The sequence below is a fragment of the Physcomitrium patens genome, chromosome 4 (genome assembly GCF_059467195.1).
Source record: "Physcomitrium patens ecotype Gransden chromosome 4, ASM5946719v1, whole genome shotgun sequence".
In the NCBI taxonomy this organism is placed as follows: Eukaryota; Viridiplantae; Streptophyta; class Bryopsida; order Funariales; family Funariaceae; genus Physcomitrium; species Physcomitrium patens.
In genome coordinates this window covers 14235325-14259395 of record NC_143413.1, presented here as the reverse complement: position 1 = coordinate 14259395, position 24071 = coordinate 14235325, and the positions used below count along the sequence as shown (strand labels likewise).

The window sequence follows — 24071 nt, the reverse complement described above, 5'->3', positions numbered from 1 at the left end:
GATCCCAAAAACTATAACGTATCATGTAGTGTTTTGGTTTCATTTAGATACAATGCAACATCTGAATTCATCACTTCTGTGCTCAATGATTGGTTGATTGTTACATATTCACAGCAAATCTCTCTTACTGCACAACTTTATGAAGTTGAGTCAAGTTCCGACCCGATGAGTATCAAAGCAAGCCGTTGTGACAGAAGCCAGCCATGAACTGAAATCCTCACACGACTCAGATGCGAGTGAAGGTTTATGTGGGAGGTCTAAAGAATTTCATAAACTAGCGACGCTAAACCAAAAGACGAAACTAGATATGTAATTCATGACCACCTCACTCAAACATTACATCGAGTCCTGCTTGGACACCAAACATACATCAGACGAGACTAGAATGAACAGTAAACAGTTTCTACAGGCATCAGAAGAAGACACACGAAGAGAAGCCCTGAAGGTACATGTGCAAAGAACCCTTTTTCCTACAACGAATTGGTTAGAAAAGTCTTATTTGGAAAAAAAATTAAGTCACAAAAGTCATGCCTACTAGGTTAACAACTTATTGAGTCCACACCTACGCATGCAACCTATCAAGCACGAAAATGAGATTTACAAGAACATGGCACCTATTCTCAACTAACACCACAAATTTACACCTGCAGCCAGTCTTTAGTCAAAGACTGATCCTCTAACACCAATTTGTGAATGGTGTGCATCTTGTACTCATCAAGATTTACATCCAGAGATTTTTCGACATCAACATTCCCATCCCTGGAATGAAAACTAGTAGTGTTTAAACGTATTCCCGGATAAATTGCTCCACCTGCTCCACCTTCCCAGTAAGAGCTGAGACTTCAGCGATTGTGATTTTGTTGCTACATTGGGTAAAATTAAATACTTCTCCCTGCACTCCCAGAGAAATTTCACTAGAAACATCGGCAGCTGACACTGAGGTCCTTGATTTTCGGAGCTTGTTTCTGTCACAAGAGAAACGCGATACACATGGATATTAACTATTTTCAAGCAGAGTGACGTACTTTAGGTCTACCTACAGCCAATGACATGCTTCAAGAGTAGAAGTTCGTTAATACAGACCATTTTTCTGAAGTCGCATTAAACCAAGTCAAGTGATGTGTACGCAAAAAAGCAGAAAACGGTTCAGTTGACTGGTATAGGCACTTACAGTTCTTTCTCTAGCTGCCCCTTGATAAAGTTAGAAGAATGAGCGGTTATTTTGTCCATTTTGTTGCATGTCAGCAGTATGGGAATCCTTCTCTTCACCACTTCTTTATTCGTGAGCAACTCGTACAGATACCTACATTAAAGTACACTTCGAACTTAGCGGAAAAGGGTTCCTCATTCACATAAAATAGGCAAAATTAAGTGATAGAAATATTCTAGCACGTTCCAAACTCGCATTAGCAATCTGACTTACATCCTACCCGGAATAAACCGAAATCAGTAGATCCACGAGATGCAACCTCTTATGATGATGCTAAATGAATTTTGAAATATACCAGCGAAGAAAAAACTGAAGTGAAAGTGTTACTTACTCTGCAGCCGCTCGAACATGAGGCATGAAATCAAGGGCATCCACCACAAAGACAAGGCAACAAGACTTTGGCAAGAGCTCCTCCAGTTGAGGTCTCAACTTGGGATGTCCCGGAACATCCACAACATGGACAGGCTTTACTTTTCCTTTCTGTAGGCATCATGGAAGAAGTTAACCAGTTTTAAGTTTCTCAGGACAACCATATATGAGGAAACACCCTTCACCATGCATTGATCTGTTGCATCTATGAAGAAAATACTGTGCTACATGGGCGATTAAAGTGCAAGAGAAAGCACCATACAGAGCAACCCATGACTCCACACGTTAAAACATCATCTGAGCCGTTGAGGCGCGCGCGCCACAAATGGGAGCTTCAGGTTGCCAGTGTTGTTACAGTGCTAAGTAAAACAAGTCACATGCGAAAAGTTCTAGTTCTCTAGCATAGAGGTTGAGTACCTTTGATGTCTCGGAATGTAATATGAAGGTATCAGCGTTAGGTTCCATTGACGTGACCGCCCCTTGATGAGTTGTGCCATCCCTTAACTGCGCCATAGAACCATTTACAACAAGGGTTAACAAGAACTTCAAAAATCTGATTTAGCAACATATCCGCCAAACTATGTCTAGTTAAACGACTAGAAATTTGTGGCCACAAAATCTGCGTTTTTCGACTTCACCCTTACAACAGCTTAGTACAAGATAGGTACCTGATAAAAGAGCGCAGTCTTTCCAGCGCCGTTCAACCCTACCAATAGGACAGTTTTGGACTTCTTCCGCTTGAATGTGACCCGAGTAACTACAGTTCAAGAAATATTTGCCAAAAAGATTAAACATTCAGGCTCGCCCAAACCTAATTGAGAAGTCAAAAATCGAAATATAAGGTGTGCAAGACGTAGGAGGGGCTAGAACTTATTAAAACCTCCAACGCCCTGTTTCACACTTATGAGCTAGAAAGGTAGCCAAAATTACCGGAAATCCAAGGTATAAAAACAAAAATCTCTTCGATGCTTCCATTGCTAAGCAAAAACCCTATTTCATTAAAAATAAATAAAAGAAAAAAGGTGAAGAACTAGGCAATGGCGCGAAAGGAGTGTACCAATAAAAAGAGTCAACAGTGTTACGAAGAGCACGGCAATGGTGGTGTAAAGAGCAGCCTGGTCGTGCTTAAGGGTTTCCCACTGCTGGGAAAGCCACTCCGGCATGGCGATGCTCAGCTGTTCAGACACCTTCCCAGACTGAAGCTGTTCCGATCCCTCCATGGACTTAAAAATAAATAACATAACATAACATATATGTATTATCAGTAACATTATCAAAAGACTACAGAGGGACGAAAGATACAAAACACATCAGAACAGACCACATAGGCACCCAGCAAATAGTTCAAACCCATTGTAGCACTCAGAAAACTCTCCTGGGCACCAACTCGATGCACACTCACAACCAGTAGAGTCCAGGTCCAACCTCGAAAGCTACCTCGGGCATCCTGCGTTCGTCGAGGATGAAGCTCCCGCTGAAGAGAAAGATTCCACTCCACCTGGATAAGAAAACCGCAAGAGATCACATACACACCTCAAGTCCATCACCCACAAGGCTAAACCCTACCAATGGCGACCGCAACACACACCCCAAATCTCCAAACTACCAAACCAGCTTCAAACATCACAAACCTAAAACAGAAAGAAAAATAATAAAACAAAAGATAGATAAAAAAATTGCTATTCCTCACAACAACAAAAAATAGAATAAAAACTCCAAAACGCGGAGGGGATTGAGCCCCGCCATACCCTCAGCTGCGAGCTTCGTAACCAAAACTCCCGCCACACCACAACCTCGCACGATCAATCCAAATGAAGAATATGAAGAAGAAGGAGGGAGAAGAAAACGCGGCAATGTAAATAGATGATGCACGAGGAAGGATTTTGCAAACAAACTAAGCGATGAGAAGGAAGGAAAAGGATCGGCGACTGACTGGTGGGTTTGCTTTTTCTTTCCCCTCCCTCTCTCTTCGTTTGTTTGTTTGTGTAGTTGGGTTGTTCGTAATTGTTTGTTTTTGTTTGCAATATTTTTTTTGGGTTCGTAGGTAGGATCGATGCATACCCGGAGGGAGTATGCAGCACGTGGTATCTCGATTTATTGTTGCATCATCGGAGTTGAAGGAGGACGACGAGGACTCGGCGCCACATTTCCGGCGTAGTCTCCGAGACGGAGCCCCCCCCCCATTCCCTGTTCACACGGGGACTGGTCGAACTGGACTCTGACTCGATATTCCATCCATGTACATTCGTTCATTCATTCGCTGATACGTTCATTCATCCAGTTGTTGTTGTCTGTCTCTCGTGTGGTACATTTGAGCGTTGTGTTTTTGTTTTTCTGTCTGAACCAAACCTCTTGTTTTGTAATGTATTTAAAATAAATGAATAAATAAATAATTTAGGATAAATTTTGAGATTTATTTTTTATTTTTTTATTTTTGTTCTCAAGCAACTATTTGATGCAAATAGTAATACCAACTTGTACCTTGATTTGGTTATTAATTTTTATTTATTTCTCTAGGACATAAATTAACAGGTTAGAATAATAGATTTACACTATCTTTTTTAGATTGTGTGGTTTTGATTTTGCATCAACATCTATTTTTATGCTTATGCAATTCTATATAAATAAATAAAAATTAACATAGTTTTATTTATTTTAAGTCTATTCATTTTTATTTAAAATTCATATTTTAGCTCCTTAGTTTTATTCAATTTCTATTAATTTATCTTAAGCATAGTTTAAAATTTTGAATAAAATCATTAAAATTGGTACTTTGAATTTGTTCACTTTGACTGATAGTCATGTGGTGTCGATGGAATTAATCTCTCATGTGGGATGAAGATTGAAGACATTTTGACATTCTATCTGACAAATAAGTCAAATACAGTAAATATTGCATTAATTATGCCTGGATCCAAGTTTAACGTGCAGAAATTAATTGATGATTTTAAAAAAGAGTTTTGCATTGTGATGCCAAGATTAATGACGTAATGAATATACGTATTCAATACATTATGTTTGTTGCTGCTTGATATTTTAAAATATCTAGTGCAGATATACAGTAAAATAACATCTTAAGATGAGGTTACAAAAATGAATTTAAAAAGATTGCAGAAATATTCAATATTGTGATCCCAACTTTTCCTTGGCATATTTCGCACAGGAAGAGTTAGAAACATGACATAATAAAATTTTAAGCGAATTTAACAAACATGAAAACGTAATTACTGTACCAAAAATATACAGAAAATCATCAAAGCAAGCACTCAGTGATTAAGAAAACATCACGATCTGACATGAAACCCTTTGCCCCCATACATTTACATTTTAAGTCAGAATCTAACCCTTAAAAAAATATTGGCCATTGATTTCTGTCAAGTTGATCCATAATTGCCACTTATCAAATCTCATGTGACAAATGCATAATTTAGAAACTAGGGTTCTGGAATTCAAACAATAATTCCTGAACTAGATCTTGTTCTGTAGAATTCCCCACATGATGGGGAATTAATTGGCTTACGAGGTGAGTCCCCAGCTATGGTTTGAACGTTGGCGCTTGCTTATCCCAAGACTTCTCGTACAGAACCCTGGGAACAAAGTATTGATAAGGGTCTTCCTCCCTCTTCTTCAATAGATAGGAGATACCTGTCTCAATCTCCGACTTGACTTGCTGATACAGCGCCGACACGGTTTCTTTGTCGTTCAAGGAGTCACGCAGCTCTGAAAATTGACAGAAATGAATCTCATCTCCATGCAGTGCACATAATACTTACAAGTTGGTGAAGCAGACGCTGGAAGTTGCATACACGCAATAGAGGGTCACAGTCATTGCGGCTTAGCTTACCGTGTGTGTAAATTGGCTTCTGATATATGAAGTACATTCGAGGGGGAGGCGTTGGAATGCCAACGGTGCCCAACATGTGCCCTTCCTCTGGTACTCCCTCTTTCGGTGATCTGAATGAACGACCCACATGATGTTTGATTTGGTGCTTGACAAACTTCCAATGCATACTGCTCATACGACGAAAGTTATTGCAGCTTTGCATCTCATGACTTCTATTTTAGCGGGTTGAGTTGATACCTGGCACGAGGCATTTGGTCACCCATGCGCTGAAGTTGATCTCCAATTACAGGTAAATTTAAAATCTGATGCTGATCCGCGATTATCTGCTCCAACAGAAGTAGCATGTATTAATGAACTAAAAGTACAGAATCATTGATTAGTTTGACTGCAGACACCATGGGTAAAACTGCACTGGATTAGAAGTAGGAGAAAGGCACCTTGATAAACTCATCACCGCCTACAGCAGCCATGGGTATAATTACAGCACCATGCCGGATGGCAGTTCTCACAAACTCTGGTTTGGCTGGCCAAATCAACTTGTAGGACTCTCCCTGTAAGAACTAAATTTAGAAATGAAATACTTGTATCCGCACTTAGAAACAAATGAAGATGGAAAGTCTGCAGGTTCTGTGCGAAAATAAGAATAAAATGTTGATGAAAGGCAATACCCTCCGCTTGACAGCTTCCCTCATGCCACCTGGGAGAAGAAAGACTGTCTCCTTGGCAGCCAACAACTTGTAAAGATTGCTCCCGGATACAGGAACAGAGCCGAGCAAGCGCGCCAAATCCGGCAGTGAAGAATCCACCATCAATTCTCCAGGTTGGTCTGCACATGGAAAATGTAAAACTTTTCAGTTGGGCCCTCTTCTAATGTTCTTAAGCTTCAATTTAGATCAACATCTGCTCGAGAGTGGAAAGAGTATAGTCTGTTACCAATTGTCAAGAGTGGATGTGCTAGAGCGCGAATAAACACGTCCTGATCGTCCATGAAAGATCCTATTATAACCCCTAAATCGAATCCCACGAATGTGTGATTGCAGACAAGAAGGATCGGCCTTTCTTTGGTGAGCTTAGGCAAGCCTCTTTTCACTGACCCATCTCCCTTTGCGTGGAAATACACGGGACTGAATAGTTGCTTCATTAGGCTGCAACATTACCAAATCAAGTGTGATCAGCGAGTTACCAAGGAATCTGGTATTGGCATTCTGCTACGACTGATGATACAAGAGATAATCGCAAACTTACTTCAGGTGAGCCTTCCGAAAGCACTCTTTCTCCTCGTCGGTAGGGGGTACGTAGTCTGTGACAATGTTGCGTAATTTAGCGCGCCTGTACATGTGAGTGGCTTTGATCAAACTCGCTAGCTCAATGCCATCTTCCTGGAATTCAACGACAAGGATAGAGAATGGATTGTTCAGTGTGTAGTGAGGAGACAAACAGAAACTCAAAACGAAGCTTGAATGGATGTCAATACGCATGCGGGATTGTGTCCAGTATGTTCGGTCGGAATGGGTCTATAACGGTGTGATTTACCAGAAGTAGGGCACCACGGCGGTCTTTGAAGATTCGACCCGTACCAGAGGGTATAGATTGCCGCAATCTCTCTGCCTCATTTTGATTCTGTGGTTTTCCACTGCACAAAAGATTACGGATATGATCATGACGCAACACCTTAACAGTGTACACACTGCGAACCGTTTTAGTCACTGTGCCTGCACGTATCTCCAGAAATCGCGACAGAATATCAATTTTCTGCACCCACATGAAAGCTTTAACCTAGTATTGAGCACCAGTTGCAGGAGACGCAAAAAAACTAGCTTACCTGTACAGCACAAACACATCAGCCTTGACATTCTTCATATCAAATACAGCTTTATGCGCAGCCATCTGCAACTGATTCACCTTCCGCCGGGCTACATCTCTCGACAAAACTACAGAAGCAGTCTGCAGGATCCATCCACAATATCAATTCTTCAACTGTACCCTGTTATTCTCGCTCTTTGAAAAACATTCGTCTTCTGAAGTGTGGCCTAGTCTAAACTTTGAAACAAAAGTTAAACAAACGAAAGGTGTAGAGTTGTGTTCAGTTAGTAACTGCGAATGAATCTTACAGCAATAACTTGAAGCACGTCTCGCAAAGCCACCATAAATTGCTGTGATTTCTCTAATCGTGGAAGAGAGGGATCCACTATGGCCTTTACAATGGTGAGAGGATCACCTGTCACCCCCACCAGTGTTATTCCTTACATTTTATTGAGAGACCAAATGGACAGTAAGCTGTAATAACTATAACGTCCTGAAAATAACACAATGAATCTCACTACTGTTGGATACAAGGAATTGGTATCGGCCTCACCAATGCTCATTGAGAAAAGAAACGGAATCGACGATGAAACAGGACCAGGAGCCGCATCCAGCACGTCTACACCTGGAGGCAGGATACTACTCTTGTCGCACCAAGTCGCTGTAACACGAAATCAAGTAAAAGCAGCTCTACTCAGTCAATGTGAAAACAGTCCTTATTCACCCGAGGATGTTCACTTGTCCACCAGGTACACGAAGAAGACTATAAAGAAAGAGTCTGTGAACGTACCGGGGTCTACAAGAACTAATACCAAGTCGATCTCTGGATTGCGAGCCGCAACGGAAATGGCGAGAAGAGCGCCATATCCTTCACCCATAAGATATATGGGTCTATCCTTTCGAAGTGACGACTCCTCTCTCACGGCTCCTTCAATTATCGAAATCAAGTCTGCGTACAATTTTTAAAATCGTCAAAACAAAGATTTGGCAACCTCCATGCGAATAATAACGACGTGTACGATGTAGTCAAATGTTCCACACCTTCATTTGAGGATTCGTCCGTGACTGGAACATGCAATCGCCGCACCTCGAACAACCTGCGCTCAATTCGATATTTCGTCAGACCCGGACTCTTCAAACGTGATCATTCGAACTCAAATTATTGGTAAACAATAAGGGATGGCATACTAACCGTGCAAGCTTCTCTTGGTGTAGTGCCAAGCTCAAGCCATTGGAAATGATATCTGCAAGAGATGCAACGTAAACGACCTTCGTAAGACATCAAATTTGGCGCCCTCATGACAGTAAAACAAGAAGAGAATTATACCAGGTGCTTGAAAATCCGAGGGAGGAAATAAACTGGAAGGCATACCTGGAAGGCAGAAAAATAGAGGAGCATTCTCTGGTCGACTACCAGCATCCTCGTAACAATACCACGATGGTGGCCCTGTATCTCGCTTAACGAGTTCTTGAAGCTCCTTCCACACCAATTGTCCGCTGTGCTTCCCACTCCAACTTAAACTGGTCTTTTTGTGATGCATTCCTGGACCAACGGTGGCGCTCTTGTCCAATGTAACCACAGGAGCATCACGAGAATGTTTGGAAGAGTCTGCGGGCGCTTCTGTGAGGTCCTTTCCTTCATGCGATGCACCCCGCTGCAGCTTGGGCTTTCCGAAAGAGTCCTTTAATGTTCTTGTTTCATTGTTAGACTTACCTTTGCGTGGTATGTCAATTGAAGAAAAATTCGCCATCCCAAGAGTCATTTGGAGTCTTTTAGGGCATTTTGGAACAGTTCTTCTATTTGACAATCCGGGGAGAGGCGGGTAGTTAAATTCGGCGAATTTTCGTAACGTGTTCGGTTGCTTGGATCTTAGGAGTGAGGTGTGGGGAAGCAGCAAGAAACCATGCCCAATGGCATCCATTCTGTTGATACCGAAGGCGTTTCGTGAGTTTTGGCAAGCATGTGCAAGCTGTTCAGCAAGTGATTTGACTACACATCGCCCAGAGATCGCAAAACTGAGTTCAAACATTATCACAGTTACTGACTAGCTTCATAAGACAAATCACAACACATGCACACTTCAACGACAAGAAGAACGATTCACTCCATTCCTTCACAGACATTAACCTTGCACCATCTCACTCCCCTATCACTGATCAAGGCCTCACACGTGATTCAGCGATCATCCATACCTACACATGACAACAAGGAGCAGAGCAATTACCCAAATACTAATGGTCCAACCCTGAAATCGGCAGCAATATCTCCTCCGATTGCAACGACACACACAAACCCTGGAACTGTTGGGTAGAAGTTGGGAGACCTTGACCGGAAATTCAAGACAGCACCTCCCGCCCAGGGACCCCACGAGCTTATACCCTTTTCCCAACAGATCAACTTGAAATAGTACAAAAAAGACACCTAAATAATCACAATACAGTCCACAAAAACTCTCCAACAAACAAACCAGAAAGGGACGAGCCCAGCACGACCCTCAGAAACTCTCAGAAGCCACCCCTGCGTGGCACCTGATGTGCTTCCTCACGAGCTACATCCGGGTCGTGATGGGGCTCCTCCTCCTCCCAGCTCAAACCAACTCTGATCGATCTCGTTTCGGCGGCTGGCGCGGCAGCATGGAGTGACCGTGCATGGGATCCGTCCAACTATCATTACACAATGGAGTGATTCGAGCAACCGGCAACACAATAGCTTAACCATGACGTCGACGAGTTCGGAAATGCAGGGTAGCACGCAATCGGGCGTACTTTCGATGGCGTGAGGGTCGCCGAGAGCAAGGAAAGCTTGGGAAACGTGAGGAAAACCATTCAGTTTTTCTTTCCCCGATTGCACGATTGTTGAAGGCTGATGTAACCAAAATCTTGGGTACGAGGCTGGATTAATGTCGACTCTCCTCATTGACGATGTTCCGATGCCGATCGATCAATCCATCGATCCATAGATCCATTTATAGCTTGTGATGAGAGTGCGGCGACGATGCTCCAACTCCGGCCGCAAGTCATCGCCGAAGGGGCCTACGATGACTGCGAGTGCGGTGTGAACGGAACATCGGCGCTTTCGAGTTATTTTGTTGCAACGTGCAATGTCCACGTCACTTGCTCCGGTACACGTCACCCGATGGTCGTGACTGGGCGTCAGGGTCCAGTTGGATTGTTTGGGGTCTCATCCAATAGGAGTCGACGAGAGCTGGTGGGGATTGGAAAAAGTGTTCCCTGTGCTTTAAAAGGCACTCCGCTGCATTAGATTCTGATGTTGCATTGTGGTGTTCAATTGCCTTTTTAATTAAAGTATGATGTTTTCTTCTTCACATCAAAATTAATGCTGTTTTGGAAATGTGGGGTTTTTTTTTTTTTTTTTTTTTTTTCCATTTAATTTTTATGGATTTTTTTGGATTTTTTTTGGTGGCGACTCATCTCTATTTTAGATTTCATTGGACATCGTAGTGTTTGAGTCACTTGGTTTATGAATGATTCACACGACAGTAATGGGTCTTTGTTAATATAGCAACAAAATATCTCAACATTTTTAAGCGCTTTAGTGAAATTAGTTCAATACTTTTCGATACATGTAATTATTTGAATTGAATTCAACCTCGATTTCTTGACAGCAAATACAGTTAATACTAATCATAAATAAGACATAAATCTGTTGAAAGATGTTTTTGAAATTAGTATTAAACTTTAATAATAGAATTAAAGTGAAACATTTAAGAAGAAGCTGTTCTAACCCTTAAAAAAGTAAGAATAGTAATCTTGTTATGAAGATTTTTCTTTTCTACTACATCCATTATGCAATTTCAATTTTATATATTTACATATACGTATATATATTTATATATATATATATATATTTATACAATATCTAACCATTAGGAAACAAAGCTTTTCATTAAAATATTAATAATCACTTAACAGCAAATAAAACAAATAAAATGGTTTTCATAGAAGAGTTCTACCCAATACAAACACCTTTCTATCAAGGAAGAAGTAACAATTATGGCAAACCTTGTGCCATAATGTCACCATGACAATAACAAAACACTTATCCATACAACACAAACTTGTACTAGGGTTTATTATTTATTTATTTACTTTTTCTATCAAAGCGTGCATTAATCATTTTTACAACTATATATATTATATAGTACTACACGGAACCCACATAACCATAAAAGAAAAACACACCATTGTAAAGCATGATTCCGGGAGCTGGTCTGAACAAGGGAGACTAAACGAATGAAATTTATTACCAAGACTTGTGCCATAATTTCATCCATCCACGACGGGCGCAGAGGCAAAGGGGAGCGAGCTTTCGCCTGGCTTTGCTTCGCTTTGCTGCCATTGCTGCTGCTGCGTGGACTCTGATGCGCTCTGATTCTAACCTTCAATCATCGGCACCACACCATCGCTTTTGTTTCTTCAACAATCTCTGTTCTCAATCTCACCTCACACCCACGTCGCAATTTTCTCCCGAACCTTCTAGTCTGCACCTTCCGATCCACGTCATCAGAAGTTTCCCGCTCAGGTTTGCGACTTTTTTTCTAGCATCAGTGTTCTCGCTTTCTCTTATAATAAGAGTTTTCGACGTCGTTTACATCGCAATTCACTGGCTTCGTGTAATATCGAGTGAGATTGTGGTAGGAGTCGTGAGGTGTGGTATTGGGTTTTCCTGGGCTGGACCTACCTTGCTTGGAAATTTTGAAAACTAGACATATTGGTTTTTGGGATGTTTATGGTTTGTTACAGGTTTTGAGAGGAGGTTCGCTGTGTGAGGCTGATGATTTTCGTTTGATTGATCAGGTGTGGTTTTGAGGAATTGCCGAGTGGGGTTGATTTTCGAACAGCTTGCACCTTTGGGATAGTTTTCTGGAACAGAGTGTCGAACTGAAGAAATGAAGGTTACTGTGTTGACTGCAGACGAGCGCATTGTCTCCCTTGACGTGGAGCCCGATGAATTGGTACGTCTTATGAGCATCAGTATTGATCTCGTAGCGACTTGCTTCCGTGTCTGTACAGTGTTATTCAATAGCATTTTGCATAGAGTGTGCGTGTTTTTGGATTGGTCCTTGGCTAGGGATGCGTGTTGTTATTTAATACATTAGTAGTATTTTAGGACATCTTAAGAATTTTGAACTTAGAGGGCTTTTTGAGCCGCGATTTTACTTCTATGTTGTAGGCTGACTGCAATAGCAGTAATCAGAGAATCCGGGTTTGTGAGCCTGTCATCGCTAAACATATTTCTGAGCTTATTTATTGCTTGGTAGTCTATTTGTTACGTTGTTCGCTAAGTTTGAGAACAGAAGTGATGCTTTATTTGATCATAATTTGGGGTTGTATTTCCAGGTGAATTTTCTGGTAGGAAGGCATCTCGTCACTTGTTTCTATTTAGTAGTTCTAAACGAGATGTGTTTTTGTTTTTGTAATTCAGGTAGAAAATCTGAAAGCTATCCTGGAGGTGGAGGTAAGCTGGACATGCTCACTCGCTTTTGCATAACGATTAGTGAGATCTATGGAAACCTGTCTGCATACTGCTGCCACATTTCGTTCTGATTTCATCACATCTGTGTAGTCCTGAAATCCTTGTAGTGTTCTGGAGTTGTATGTAGACTTAGCTAAAGCGTGACTCCCAAAAGTGGCATCATGGTGTCAATCCTTTTGCTTCTCGTTTCTGTTATGATGGAAGCATTCCTGAAGATATTTCTGTTGTTTGCTTATCAGACTCAAGTACCTCTAGCGCAGCAGCAGTTACTCTTCAATGGAAGAGAGATTCCGAATTCATCTCGCCTCAATGCAGCTGGTGTTGGAGATAACGACCTACTCATGCTTGTGTCAGCGCGTGCTGCCTCCAGGTAAACTGTAGTTCTTGGTAGAGTAAGGAGCAACTTTGTTGGTAATTCATTGCTTCTTTGGATTTATGTCTGCATGGAGGTATTCTTGTTACTGTCAAACGAAATGGTATTATACCACACTTATATAACCCTCATGTAAGTAGCTTTGGACGCTGCTATTTAATCTTAGCAGCGGCCTTCTTTATTTTCCCTACATTGTACTTTGCATGAGGGTGTATGAGAGATGTATGAAATTGTCGTGGTCGAGTGTGCACAGTCCTGCAAGTGCCGCACCGACAGACTTAGGTCTCAATCCTGATGGATCTGCCATCAATCCTATTGCACTCATTAGACATTTACGGGGTGACCCCAACATAATGAGGCAACTCCAAGAGGTGATTGCATGTCACCAAAATCTTCTTTTGTTTCATTCGTTTAGTTTTAATACTGTGGAATTTAGATGCTTTATTCGAGCAAAAACAGCTTAGTGATTCAGTTCTTCAGTGTAAGAATAAAAAGTATGTCGTAATAGAAGCCACATCACAAACATCAATTCAAACTCCAGTTGGACAAGACCAAGTTGATGCATTGAACTGGTTCTTGTGGTGCAGTCTAATCGAGAACTCTCGCAAGCTATATCGAATGACAACGTGGATCTGCTACAAAACATTCTGCGGCAGCAGCACCAACAAAAGCTGTTGATGCAGCAACAACGTCAACGTGAAATTGTAAGTTCTTGCCGTGCCTTCAACAAAGTCGCATCTTTGATATTTTGGAGAGTGCTATGTCCTTTTGAAAATTGTGCAGTTGTCCAACAGCACAATAGGTGAAATCGATCACAATTTTACAAGTGATCCACTGGCCTTTGCAAATTGTGATGCACTTCTTAAATGGAAGTGTAGCTCATGTTATTATTTGATTAAGATTGAGGTTTGCACCTAACAACGATTGTACAACTTAGATGCAGACAAGGTGTGTGACACACCATTCTCTTGTTGATAAATAGCAATTATGAATAATCTCTGTTCTGGTTGTGTGGATTGCAGGATTTAATGAATGCCGATCCTTTCGATGTAGAAGCTCAGAAGAGAATTGAGGAGGCCATCCAACAGGTTTGGCCTAGTTCTTTATGCACCTTTAATGCGTCTTGTTGATTTTTCTAAATTGTACTTTTGTGCCTTAGCGATTTCACCCAATGACACATTTTGACGGACCTTGTTTAGTTATCACTGAATAATAGTCTTCAGTCAAGTGGAAAACACATATCAGCTAGTCTCTATTTATTGGTAACTGGTACATGCTTATTTTAATGTGCATATTTGGACTTTCAGAAAAATGTGGATGAAAATTGGGAGGCTGCGCTAGAGTATAACCCTGAAGCCTTCGCTCGTGTGGTATGGAATCTTCTTGACTATTTTGATTATATTATGCTGGATTGTTTCTAGTTTGGATGCGGACCTCGTTATAGTGTTAAGTAGAATTATCTTTGTGGAAATTGTTGGGATGTTGATCAAGTTGACAATAAGTACTAACAGAACTCGTGTTTTGTAGATTATGCTCTATGTTGACATGGAGGTGAACGGTTTCCCTTTGAAGGTAAGTCGTCGTCCATCTCTGTTTGTTAGCGTTCATGAGTCACGAAATATAATTTTTAACATCCTCAATGTGCCCAGTTACAGTAAGCAATTCCGTTGTTGCTGTTTTTTGACTTTCGTTTGGAACCTTTATTTATTTACTTCAGTTTGGTGTATAGTTACAATATCAACTATCACTGATTAGGCCTGCGAGATTATAGTGGGATAGTTGTTATAGTTTTGTCAGTAACTTTTGTATAATCTATCCATTATTGAAGTGCTCTGAATATACCCGGCAGGCATTTGTGGACAGTGGCGCACAGAGCACCATTATTTCTAAAACCTGTGCGGAAAGATGCGGGTAGGTTTTTTACCTATTTGACGTTTGTCATACTCTTTTCTGGCATTCTACTTTTAGATGGTAAGCACTAATTATTGTTGTGAAGGCATCATTTGATTGATATTTTTCTTAAATTTCTTTACTGTCCACCTTTTTAATAAACCGAACGTCAATGAGTTTGACTTAATGCCGTAGATTGTGCGAGGATTGTTGGATTTTGCAGGTGAAGATAATTTTGAATATACTCGGAATAAATTTCGTAATAAAGTTGGTTACTACTAGATCTGAACTGATTCAGATGTGATAGTGTTAAAAAGGTTACTGTTTTAAGGTGACAATAGCTATTTAGGTTATCATCAAATAGTCGAGTGAGGTGCCTCGAGGTTCTTGAATGTTGAAAAAGGCTGAGTATCTTTCATCTATGGCTCGCAGACTTCTCAGGTTGATGGATAAGCGCTACAGAGGTATAGCAAAGGGAGTGGGGCAATCAGAAATCGTAGGTCGGATTCATGTTGCTCCTCTCAAGGTAATTTGCCTCATTTAACAAGTTTACACCCTTGCGATCCACTGAATTTACTATTGTAATGAAAACTGATGTCATAGACCTCTGAGGATTGCAGATAGGAAAGAACTTCTATCCATGCTCCTTCACAGTGCTTGATCAAGCGGACCTGGAGTTTATTTTTGGCCTTGATATGCTTCGTAAACATCAAGTAAGCATAACATCACTGCCTATTTCCCTCTCCCTTTCTATACATACAAATTTTCAAGGTTGCTTCAAATCTCTCAGTGAAACCCGCGAAATACATCACATATTTCTGTTACTGAATATGTACATTTTGGGTGTAGTGCTCAATTGACTTAAAGGATAATGTACTTCGAGTTGGCGGAGGGGAGATTTCCGTCCCGTTTCTGCAAGGTGAGTATTTTACCCATATGATGCAATTAGTCGCAAGTTTTAATTGGAACAGAACATGCCAATCTTCTTCACGTTTCCAGAAAGGAAAAATATGTCAATTCGCAACTTATCTATCACGCAGCATATTACTATTTTATAGCATTTATCATTTAAATTGATGAAGACTTACATCTAATGAAGAAATTTCATCGTATGCATTTCCTTAGAGAAATAACATGTGATGAACTTAGCATGATTTCTTTGCCTCCATTGCTCTTAAACTTATTGTGGTTCACTGCTTATTGTAGAGAATGAGTTGCCGTTGCATTTGCATGATGACAAGCGATTAGAAGAGCCTTCATCTTCGGTAAATGATGGTGCAATGCTAGGAAATCTAGCATTGTGCATGATCCTCACATCTTCATTTGCATTTGCTCAATTTTCTTGTAGCCACATCTATTTTTGATACTTGCTTCAGCGCATGCTGCTCTCATTCCGATCTCATTTTTCTTAATGATATTCCAACATTTTTGGTTTATTCTTTGTCAGTTTTACAACTAAAAATTAAATTGTGTCTTCTTACTTTGTGATAGGGACCTAGCAGCTCAGCTGTTGCCTTGCATCCTCCTGCTCCCATTCATGCTCCGGGAGGTCCAGGTTTTACTCATAATGCCTTGCTATTTCCGTTCTCAACTACAGATCAGCTACTAGATTTTTCAGTGCTCAGTACTTTTTTTCATCTGCTTGCTCTTGGTTCGTGAATAGGGGTGTGCATTTGCTCATCCGCTGTCATCCCAATGGATTCAATTCTTTTGAAGTCGTATTTATGCAACCATTAGTGCTACTAGTGTGAGTTGTCTTGTAACTAGGCTTATTGACTCTGCAGTTTCTAGTCAAGATTCCAACAAGAGAGCAAGAACCCCTCAGGTTATTCATATCTTCCATTTATTCTTGATTGGTTGCAGTCCATAACTTTTCTTCCCTGGGTAGGTCAGATTTCCTGAAGCCTTTCCTGCAACAAATAGTTCACGAACTCGCGTGTTCTGTCTGTCTGTATGTCTTTCTTTTTCTTCTTCTTTTACTTTTTGTTTTTACTCTAGCTTTCATAATACCTCCTCCGCTGTATCATATGACTATGATTTTTTCAATATCTGGTAACCCGTGTCAATGCATACCTTTCATTGATCTAGTCTGTTATTCCTGATCTTAGATTAAGACTTTTTTGGGGGTTTACCAGTATCTGGCCTGGTAATAATTTATATTGAACTAGCTCTACTAGTGCATCTCCGCTCAAATCGGTGCTTTGCTCGTCTCAGGAGACTCAGAATGATCCGAAGGTGCAGAGGTTGATGGAACTTGGGTTTGATCGCAACACTGTTGTCCAAGCTCTCACTCTTTTCAATGGAAACGAAGAACTGGCTGCTAGCTACTTGTTTGGAGGGTTCTAAGATATTAAGTACTTAGCTCTATTGGTTTTATCCTTCAATTTGGTTGTTGCTCATTTTGTCCAGGTCAAGTTCAATGTAGTGTAATCTGCCGCAGATGACAAGTTGTTCACCATTCTTTGAAATGTTGTGATGTTTCCGAATTGAGCTCAATTGTTAGTCTCTATCTGCATTGTTTATAGCTGATAGAAGTGGATACTTGGGTGGCAAGAGGTATTAGAGCAAAAAATAAAATAAAATAAATGTGTTTTATTTTATTTTGGTGTTTGAGTTTTTCGGGTGGTTTATTCTGTGAGGAAAAATTGTGCAAGCAGTTGGATTGCAGTTACTAAGTTTATCGACTATTGTTTTGTAAAAATCAGTCAATTGTAGTCTTTTTCCATTTAAAAAGTTGTTTCATGAATAAGTACTGAAGTTAACATGCAAAATAGTATTTGCAATATGATATAAAGGACAAGCTGACTTTTCAAATAAATCAAGATTTTTAGACATAGCAGAATTTCATTTTTAAAATCTGGTTTTGTATGTATATTCTATTTTCTGTCAGTGTAAGAAGATGTAATATTCCACCAATAACATGTGTGTGTTTTTTTAAGAATGATTAATTTTAATCATATATTTGATAATAAGCATAAGTACTAGGTGTAATTAAGAAAGCTTGAATAATTTTGAATGAACTTTTGGCTCTCCAAAAGAGATTTTTAAAATGGGAAGTAAAAGACTTGCTACTTTTGTAAGATTAAGACATTCACGACATTTAGAATATATTCATTGAAAATTAAAATAACATAAGATTAGAGAAGGTGAGGTTCATGGCTAAATTTAAAAAAATCAATCATTGCTCTGAATTAAAATATTATGGATGAAATAAGAGAATTGAAATGAGGTATTAATTGATATGTTGGATGATATATATAAATTGCATTAGTTTGAAAGATTAAAAAAAATCATAATCATGATAATTAGAAAAAAATGTATATATATATATATATATATATATATTTAGATTTTAATATAAACATTTTGTAAAACTAATAAAAAATATCTCTACATAAAGTTTGATTACTCATTTTATTTAAATAACACTAATATTTGATATAAATGTTATATTAATATTTATTATAAGGTTTATCTTAAGTAAAATTAATGAGAACAAAAATTATTTTTGTAATCCAATATATACGTAAAAAAACCATAAATAAGATTAGTTACTACAAATATGTTCATTTTTTTTATTATTCATGAAGTTAATTTAAACTAGGCATTTGAGTAAAAAACAATAGAATGAAATAAAATGCATTGAAGTAGATGTACAAAGAAATGAAATGCAATAGAATTGTGAATTTTTATTTTATTTTATTTGTTTACTTATTGATATTTTGAGACATACATTCATATAATTATGCATGGTGTCTTTTTGTGCTCTCTACAATCAACTCAATTATTCGAGCATAACTATTTAAAAAATATGCTATTTATCAAATTTAAATAAAAAACTTATTAATATTTTAAAATGAAAGTAACTTATTTAATTATTGTTTTGATTTAAATAAATTAGTTCTTAACTAAGATATGACAAATGTAATGAAAAATTAGATCTACTTGAGTATTAAGTTAGGTCTTAATATTGCAAGGAGGCATGGTTGAGGTACCTACAATTGTGCATGAAAAGCAAATATATTCATTGATCTTGATGATATGAACAACTAATAGTATGTGTAAAGATTATGTATCTATTTCTTGAAGTTAACCTTAGAGCATCAGAATGAAATTCTGAAGCCTAATTTTTATATAATAAAATACTTATGAATATTACTTTATCTTATATTGGCTATTAATTCTAAAAAAGAAAAAAATTACTCATAAAATCTCTTATTCATAATGACTACATTAATCTGGACACCAAAATAAATTTTAATTCAGAAAAAAATAATATTACTACAATTACTTAATCAATGGGTATCTATTTGAAGTTCTTTCTACAAGAAATATTTTTATGTCTAAATACTTCATATGTATCTAAATTAATAATATAAATATTATATTTATACAATTAATCAACATCAAATTCTTTAGAATTAGCTTAAAATACAAAAACTAATCAATTCTATAGATGCAAAATGTTAATAATGTATTTAGAATAAGGATTGAAGTATATTGTAATTATACATGTGTTTTTATTTTATTTTTTAAAATAAATTTTATTTCACTTATTACTCTTTTTAAGAATATTTTGGGATTTTTTGTACATGTAATTTTAAATTGTGCCTAATAAAAATCTTATAAAAATTCTTTAAAAATTAATTTTAAAATAAATATATAAATAAATATATAGATCACAAGAAGATCATAAAGCACATAGGATACAAACACCTTCTTTAGCCACATGCTTTTGATTAACAAATATATACCTAAAAATTGACTTATCTTTATTTATTTATTTATTTATTTATTTATAACAATCTATATAGCTTTGTAATAAAAGAATATATAATATAAAAACTAATAAAAAACTTTATGACAAAATTTAAGGTGTAAAAAAAATAATACAAGTTGTATTACTAATATAAAATTATTTTTTTACACAAAAAAATTTATAATATACATACTAAATATATCTTTTGATTTTTAGAAATATAAAGGGTATTTATAAATTCCATAATTGTATGCAAGAAACATATAGTTAATAATACATATGCATATGTTAATGACATGAATTACAAACAAAAAACCTCAATATATTCTTGTGTCATTGAAAAAGAATAGATGTTCTCTCAAAAGTAGTACAATATTAGAATTAGAATGATTATTAATAAAGACAAGAAGACTAGAGACTCTTGAAACTAGACTAAAAATATGAAAGGCATTGAGAAGAATGAAAAGACTTCATTCTTGCTTTTATTTTTAATATCTAACTAGGAACTACATAATGACATTCTATAAGACCTTTAATACATGTTGAACTTGCAAAACACATGTTTAATTTGCAAGATAAGTTTTTTACATATGCGCCATATGATCAACTTGTACCACAAGACACCAACATATGTGACACATGCCTAATTTATTGGCCAAATTTCCAATCTATCAATCAACTACATACACTTGTAAAGTCAAATTTGCATCTATGAAGCTTCTAAGAAGCCTTTTTACAAGATATTGTCAAATCTAGTTCGATTTATTGTCTACCTAATACTTCTTATGTAGATGATTATATATATATGATGGTATGCTAATGATGAAAAATATAATTAAATATTAGCTATTTTTGTTAATATGATTATTAATGATTTTTTAATGCTTTTAGTAATTCTTTTTGTATTAAAAAATTAAATATAAATTTGCTAAAAAGCTATGCCATAATTACATCAACTTGTTACAAACAGATATATATATTTAATTAAATTAAAGAAGCTAAATAGAAATAAATAGAATAAATAAATTTCATAATATCTTATAAAATAGCTTCTAAAAAGTATTATACATGCAAATTTGACTACATATATATATATATATATATGTAGCTCTGTAATTAGTAGGTTGAAAACTTAATCAATAAGTTTACTACATGTTGCACATATTGGTAATTTGTGGTACAAGTTGGCCTTATGGCACACTAGTAGAAAACTTATCTTGTAAGTTAGACATATGTCTCCCAAGTTGGGCATGTATAGGAGGTACTATAGAATATTGCTACATAGCTCCTAGTTAGATAGTATCTATAGAGGGAAGAGTGAGGCCTTTGTCACTCTTGTCAATGTCTTTTATTTTTATTTTTTTAATTTAGTTTTAAGAATCTCTAGTCTTCTTTATTTTGGTAATAGCTATTATAGTCTTAATACTAAATCATCTTTGAATGATTATCTACTATTTTTTAGTGAAAAAAAAGAATGTATTGACCTTTTAGTTGTTTGTAATTCATATCTTTGATACAACTATTAGTCTTCTATTACTTTGAAAGATGGTTAATTTTTATTTTAATTTAAAATTTAGAATTTTAAGATTTAAGATTTAAGATTTAAGAAAACATAAACATATCCTATGTTATTATTATTTTTTTTAAAAAATTAAAAATATCTTTCTTATCTAATTTTAAGATCTAAAATTTTAATAATATAAATTATATGTTTTATAAGCTTTTAGATTAATAAATGTAGAAGCTATATTTTTAATGGTGAAATTTATTTTTTTAGAAGTATTTATATATAAATATATTTTTAGATTTTTAACTATTTGGCTTTAAAGTCTATTTTACATATATATGGTTTTATTTATAAAATAATATATAAGAAAATTCTTATATTCTTTGAATCTATAATTATATTATAGTAATTAGAATTTTCTATAAGTTTTTAGATTTTTAGACATAGAAAATTTGATATCTTAGTTTGAAAATTAATTTTCTTATTATATGTTATTTATAAGTTTTAATTTTGATTATTTGTCTTATTTTTTTTATTTATTTTCCTATTGATATAATCAGTATTCAGGAAATTATTTTTAATTTATAAATCATTAAAATTTTAACAAAGTATCTATTTATAAATTTAATTTGTTAAATATATAATTTAATATTTTATTTAATTTTGTAAATTTTATTTATTATTTTAAAATGATATTTAATTTTAATTATATAATATCTAGTTTAAATTAGTTTTTTACATTAAATATAGTTTGTAATTTAAAACATTGTTTGTTCATATTGAATATGATTATCTACATTAATTTTTATTCTCATTTTCATTAAATATTTAATTCAAGTTTTTTTTTTTATTTATAATAGTCATATCATATATTATTAAAATATTTAACATTTTTAAAATTTATATCATTAATTTTATATTCATTTGTATAGATTAATATGTAGAGAGGACCATTTGCAAACTAATGTCAAAATCAAAACTCAAGGGACAAAAACAAGCACCTATGACAGATAAAGGGTTTTGGAATTGACTAAAAAGTAAGATTAGAAAGAAGACTTAAAGAGGGTTTGATATTTGTTAGATTTTTAAATATTGAGATTTCATAGACTTTTTGAGAGCTATGCAAAGTTAGGATTTAATTTTGTAGATTCAATTTTGACAAATAATCTGAAATATATGTTTAAGGCAATTATATAACTTTTGTAATAGATATGTTAGTGAATTTTTGAAAATTTGTACACATACTTGTGCTAAATTTGTGACATTAATTTTAGCTTATTGAGTGATTAGATTCAAAGTTATTGAAAGTTAAAGTGGGTTGGAATATTGGTAGTTTGAGAATTAATAAAGATTTCAAAGATTTGCAATAAAGTTGAGATGAAATTCCCTAGGAAACCTCAAAGTACTCTAAGTATATGCTATGAGTTCTAAAAAAACCTGTATACATCTTATTAAAACCTAATTAATTAAAATTTATTTTTACAAAAATCCTTAAATATTCTAAATAAATTCTAAAAATCATTAAAATTTTAAATTTTTTTAAAAATAATTCCTATTAAACCTTGAATTTTTATAAAGTTAATTCTATTAAATCTTAAATAAATTCTAATTAAATCTTGAAGTAATTCAATCACATCCTAAATCATAACCAAATCCTAATCTAACATTAATCATGCTAATTAAGAAGGTCACGCTTAGCAGAAATAAATCATAATTTTAAAGTATTATTCTTTGGTTTCTTCAAAAAGACTAGTTTGAATTTGGTTTCTATAAACCCTCTTAGATGGTAATTAACATTAGAAGATTAAAAGAAAAAAAAAATACATTCTTTATGTTAAAAAAAAAGAGGTTTTAAACTTAAAAAAAAATGAGTTGTTGGTCTAAAAAGAATAAAAAATAAATAAAAGAGAATTAATAAAGACCTTAGAAAAAATCTCCAAAAATAAATTCTTAATATTAATCAAGATCAATTTGTTGACAAGACTAATTGATTGCTTGTTGAAAAACTTCTAAGTACAATCTTAACACCAAAAAAACAAGACAAGAATGGAAAAATGATATTTAGTATTAAACCTATAAAAACAAAAAAATATTATTTCAACCTTTGGTAGTTTTTCTATTTTTTTGGCTTTTATCCAAGTCAACTATATATTCTTTTAGAATAAAATATTATTAATTCTTGATCTAAATTCTAAATCTAAATTTGGTCTTATCTTTATCAATGACATCTAATCTTATACTTTTTGTTTAGTCTTAATCCTAAAAAGACCAATTCTAATCCTATTATATTTTACCAATTAACTTATTTGTGATTATAACCATTTAGAGGTTTTAAAAAAAATTCTTATACAACTAAATGCTTGTTACATTCTTACACTAAAGTTTATATAACATAAAATATATTGATAAATTTGATGTGAAATTTTGAGATAGAAGGTTTTTAAAATTTTATTCATTAATATTGACAATATAGAAAAATGAGGTAAGAATTTAAATATGTAGTTGATTGATATAAGTAAAATTTCTAGTTGATCTTCTAATAGACAATTAAGTTTGCATCTAGATCCTCTAATTGTTCATATATTTAAAGTATTTACTATGTTTATACAACCATAAAACTAGTAAATAAAGAAAACATTACCACAAAAGTTTTATAAGCTATGGCTTATAAAATTGACTAATTTGACAAAAGAAATATTCAAAAATATTTGAGACATTATCCAAAGAAATAATTTTTTTTATCATATTCTTAAAATCCTGAAATCCTTAATCCTATATTATAACATTGTCAAAATTAATACTACATTATTTCATCTTTA

General features: G+C 35.4%; 3 protein-coding genes across 7 annotated transcripts; 1 reads left to right on the top strand and 2 right to left on the bottom strand.

Moving 5' to 3' along the window:
• Positions 1-480: 480 nt before the first annotated feature.
• LOC112280992 (uncharacterized) lies at positions 481-3395 on the bottom strand. 2 transcript variants are annotated; one of them, XM_024517017.3, is made up of 8 exons: positions 3328-3395; positions 3005-3077; positions 2637-2802; positions 2248-2336; positions 1997-2083; positions 1542-1690; positions 1172-1303; positions 481-965 (listed from the first exon to the last, which is right to left on the bottom strand). In XM_024517017.3, exons 2-8 carry the CDS (start codon positions 3023-3025, stop codon positions 782-784), a joined length of 828 nt encoding a protein of 275 aa, XP_024372785.1. In that variant the 5' UTR covers positions 3026-3077; positions 3328-3395; the 3' UTR covers positions 481-781. The 2 variants fall into 2 exon arrangements, with proteins under 2 accessions (XP_024372785.1, XP_024372786.1); XM_024517018.3 differs by having other exon boundaries at positions 3017-3077.
• Positions 3396-4919: 1524 nt separating this feature from the next.
• LOC112280772 (phytyl ester synthase 1, chloroplastic) lies at positions 4920-10207 on the bottom strand. 2 transcript variants are annotated; one of them, XM_090249872.1, is made up of 16 exons: positions 9452-10207; positions 8599-9242; positions 8419-8470; positions 8268-8323; positions 8017-8175; positions 7780-7887; positions 7535-7641; positions 7246-7367; positions 6957-7056; positions 6669-6802; positions 6357-6568; positions 6092-6249; positions 5861-5974; positions 5661-5746; positions 5424-5533; positions 4920-5299 (listed from the first exon to the last, which is right to left on the bottom strand). In XM_090249872.1, exons 2-16 carry the CDS (start codon positions 9146-9148, stop codon positions 5115-5117), a joined length of 2253 nt encoding a protein of 750 aa, XP_090105998.1. In that variant the 5' UTR covers positions 9149-9242; positions 9452-10207; the 3' UTR covers positions 4920-5114. The 2 variants fall into 2 exon arrangements, with proteins under 2 accessions (XP_090105998.1, XP_090105999.1); XM_090249873.1 differs by having other exon boundaries at positions 8599-9149.
• A 1373-nt stretch (positions 10208-11580) lies between these two features.
• LOC112281861 (protein DNA-DAMAGE INDUCIBLE 1) lies at positions 11581-17586 on the top strand. 3 transcript variants are annotated; one of them, XM_090249871.1, is made up of 17 exons: positions 11581-11769; positions 12162-12202; positions 12673-12705; positions 12963-13093; positions 13350-13467; positions 13684-13800; positions 14119-14184; positions 14404-14466; positions 14624-14668; positions 14946-15007; positions 15419-15512; positions 15607-15699; positions 15836-15905; positions 16193-16251; positions 16478-16541; positions 16771-16811; positions 17201-17586. In XM_090249871.1, exons 4-17 carry the CDS (start codon positions 13065-13067, stop codon positions 17330-17332), a joined length of 1053 nt encoding a protein of 350 aa, XP_090105997.1. In that variant the 5' UTR covers positions 11581-11769; positions 12162-12202; positions 12673-12705; positions 12963-13064; the 3' UTR covers positions 17333-17586. The 3 variants fall into 3 exon arrangements, with proteins under 3 accessions (XP_090105997.1, XP_024374585.1, XP_024374586.1); XM_024518817.3 differs by having other exon boundaries at positions 12045-12202; XM_024518818.2 differs by lacking the exon at positions 11581-11769 and adding an exon at positions 11771-11895 and having other exon boundaries at positions 12045-12202.
• Positions 17587-24071: the final 6485 nt, after the last annotated feature.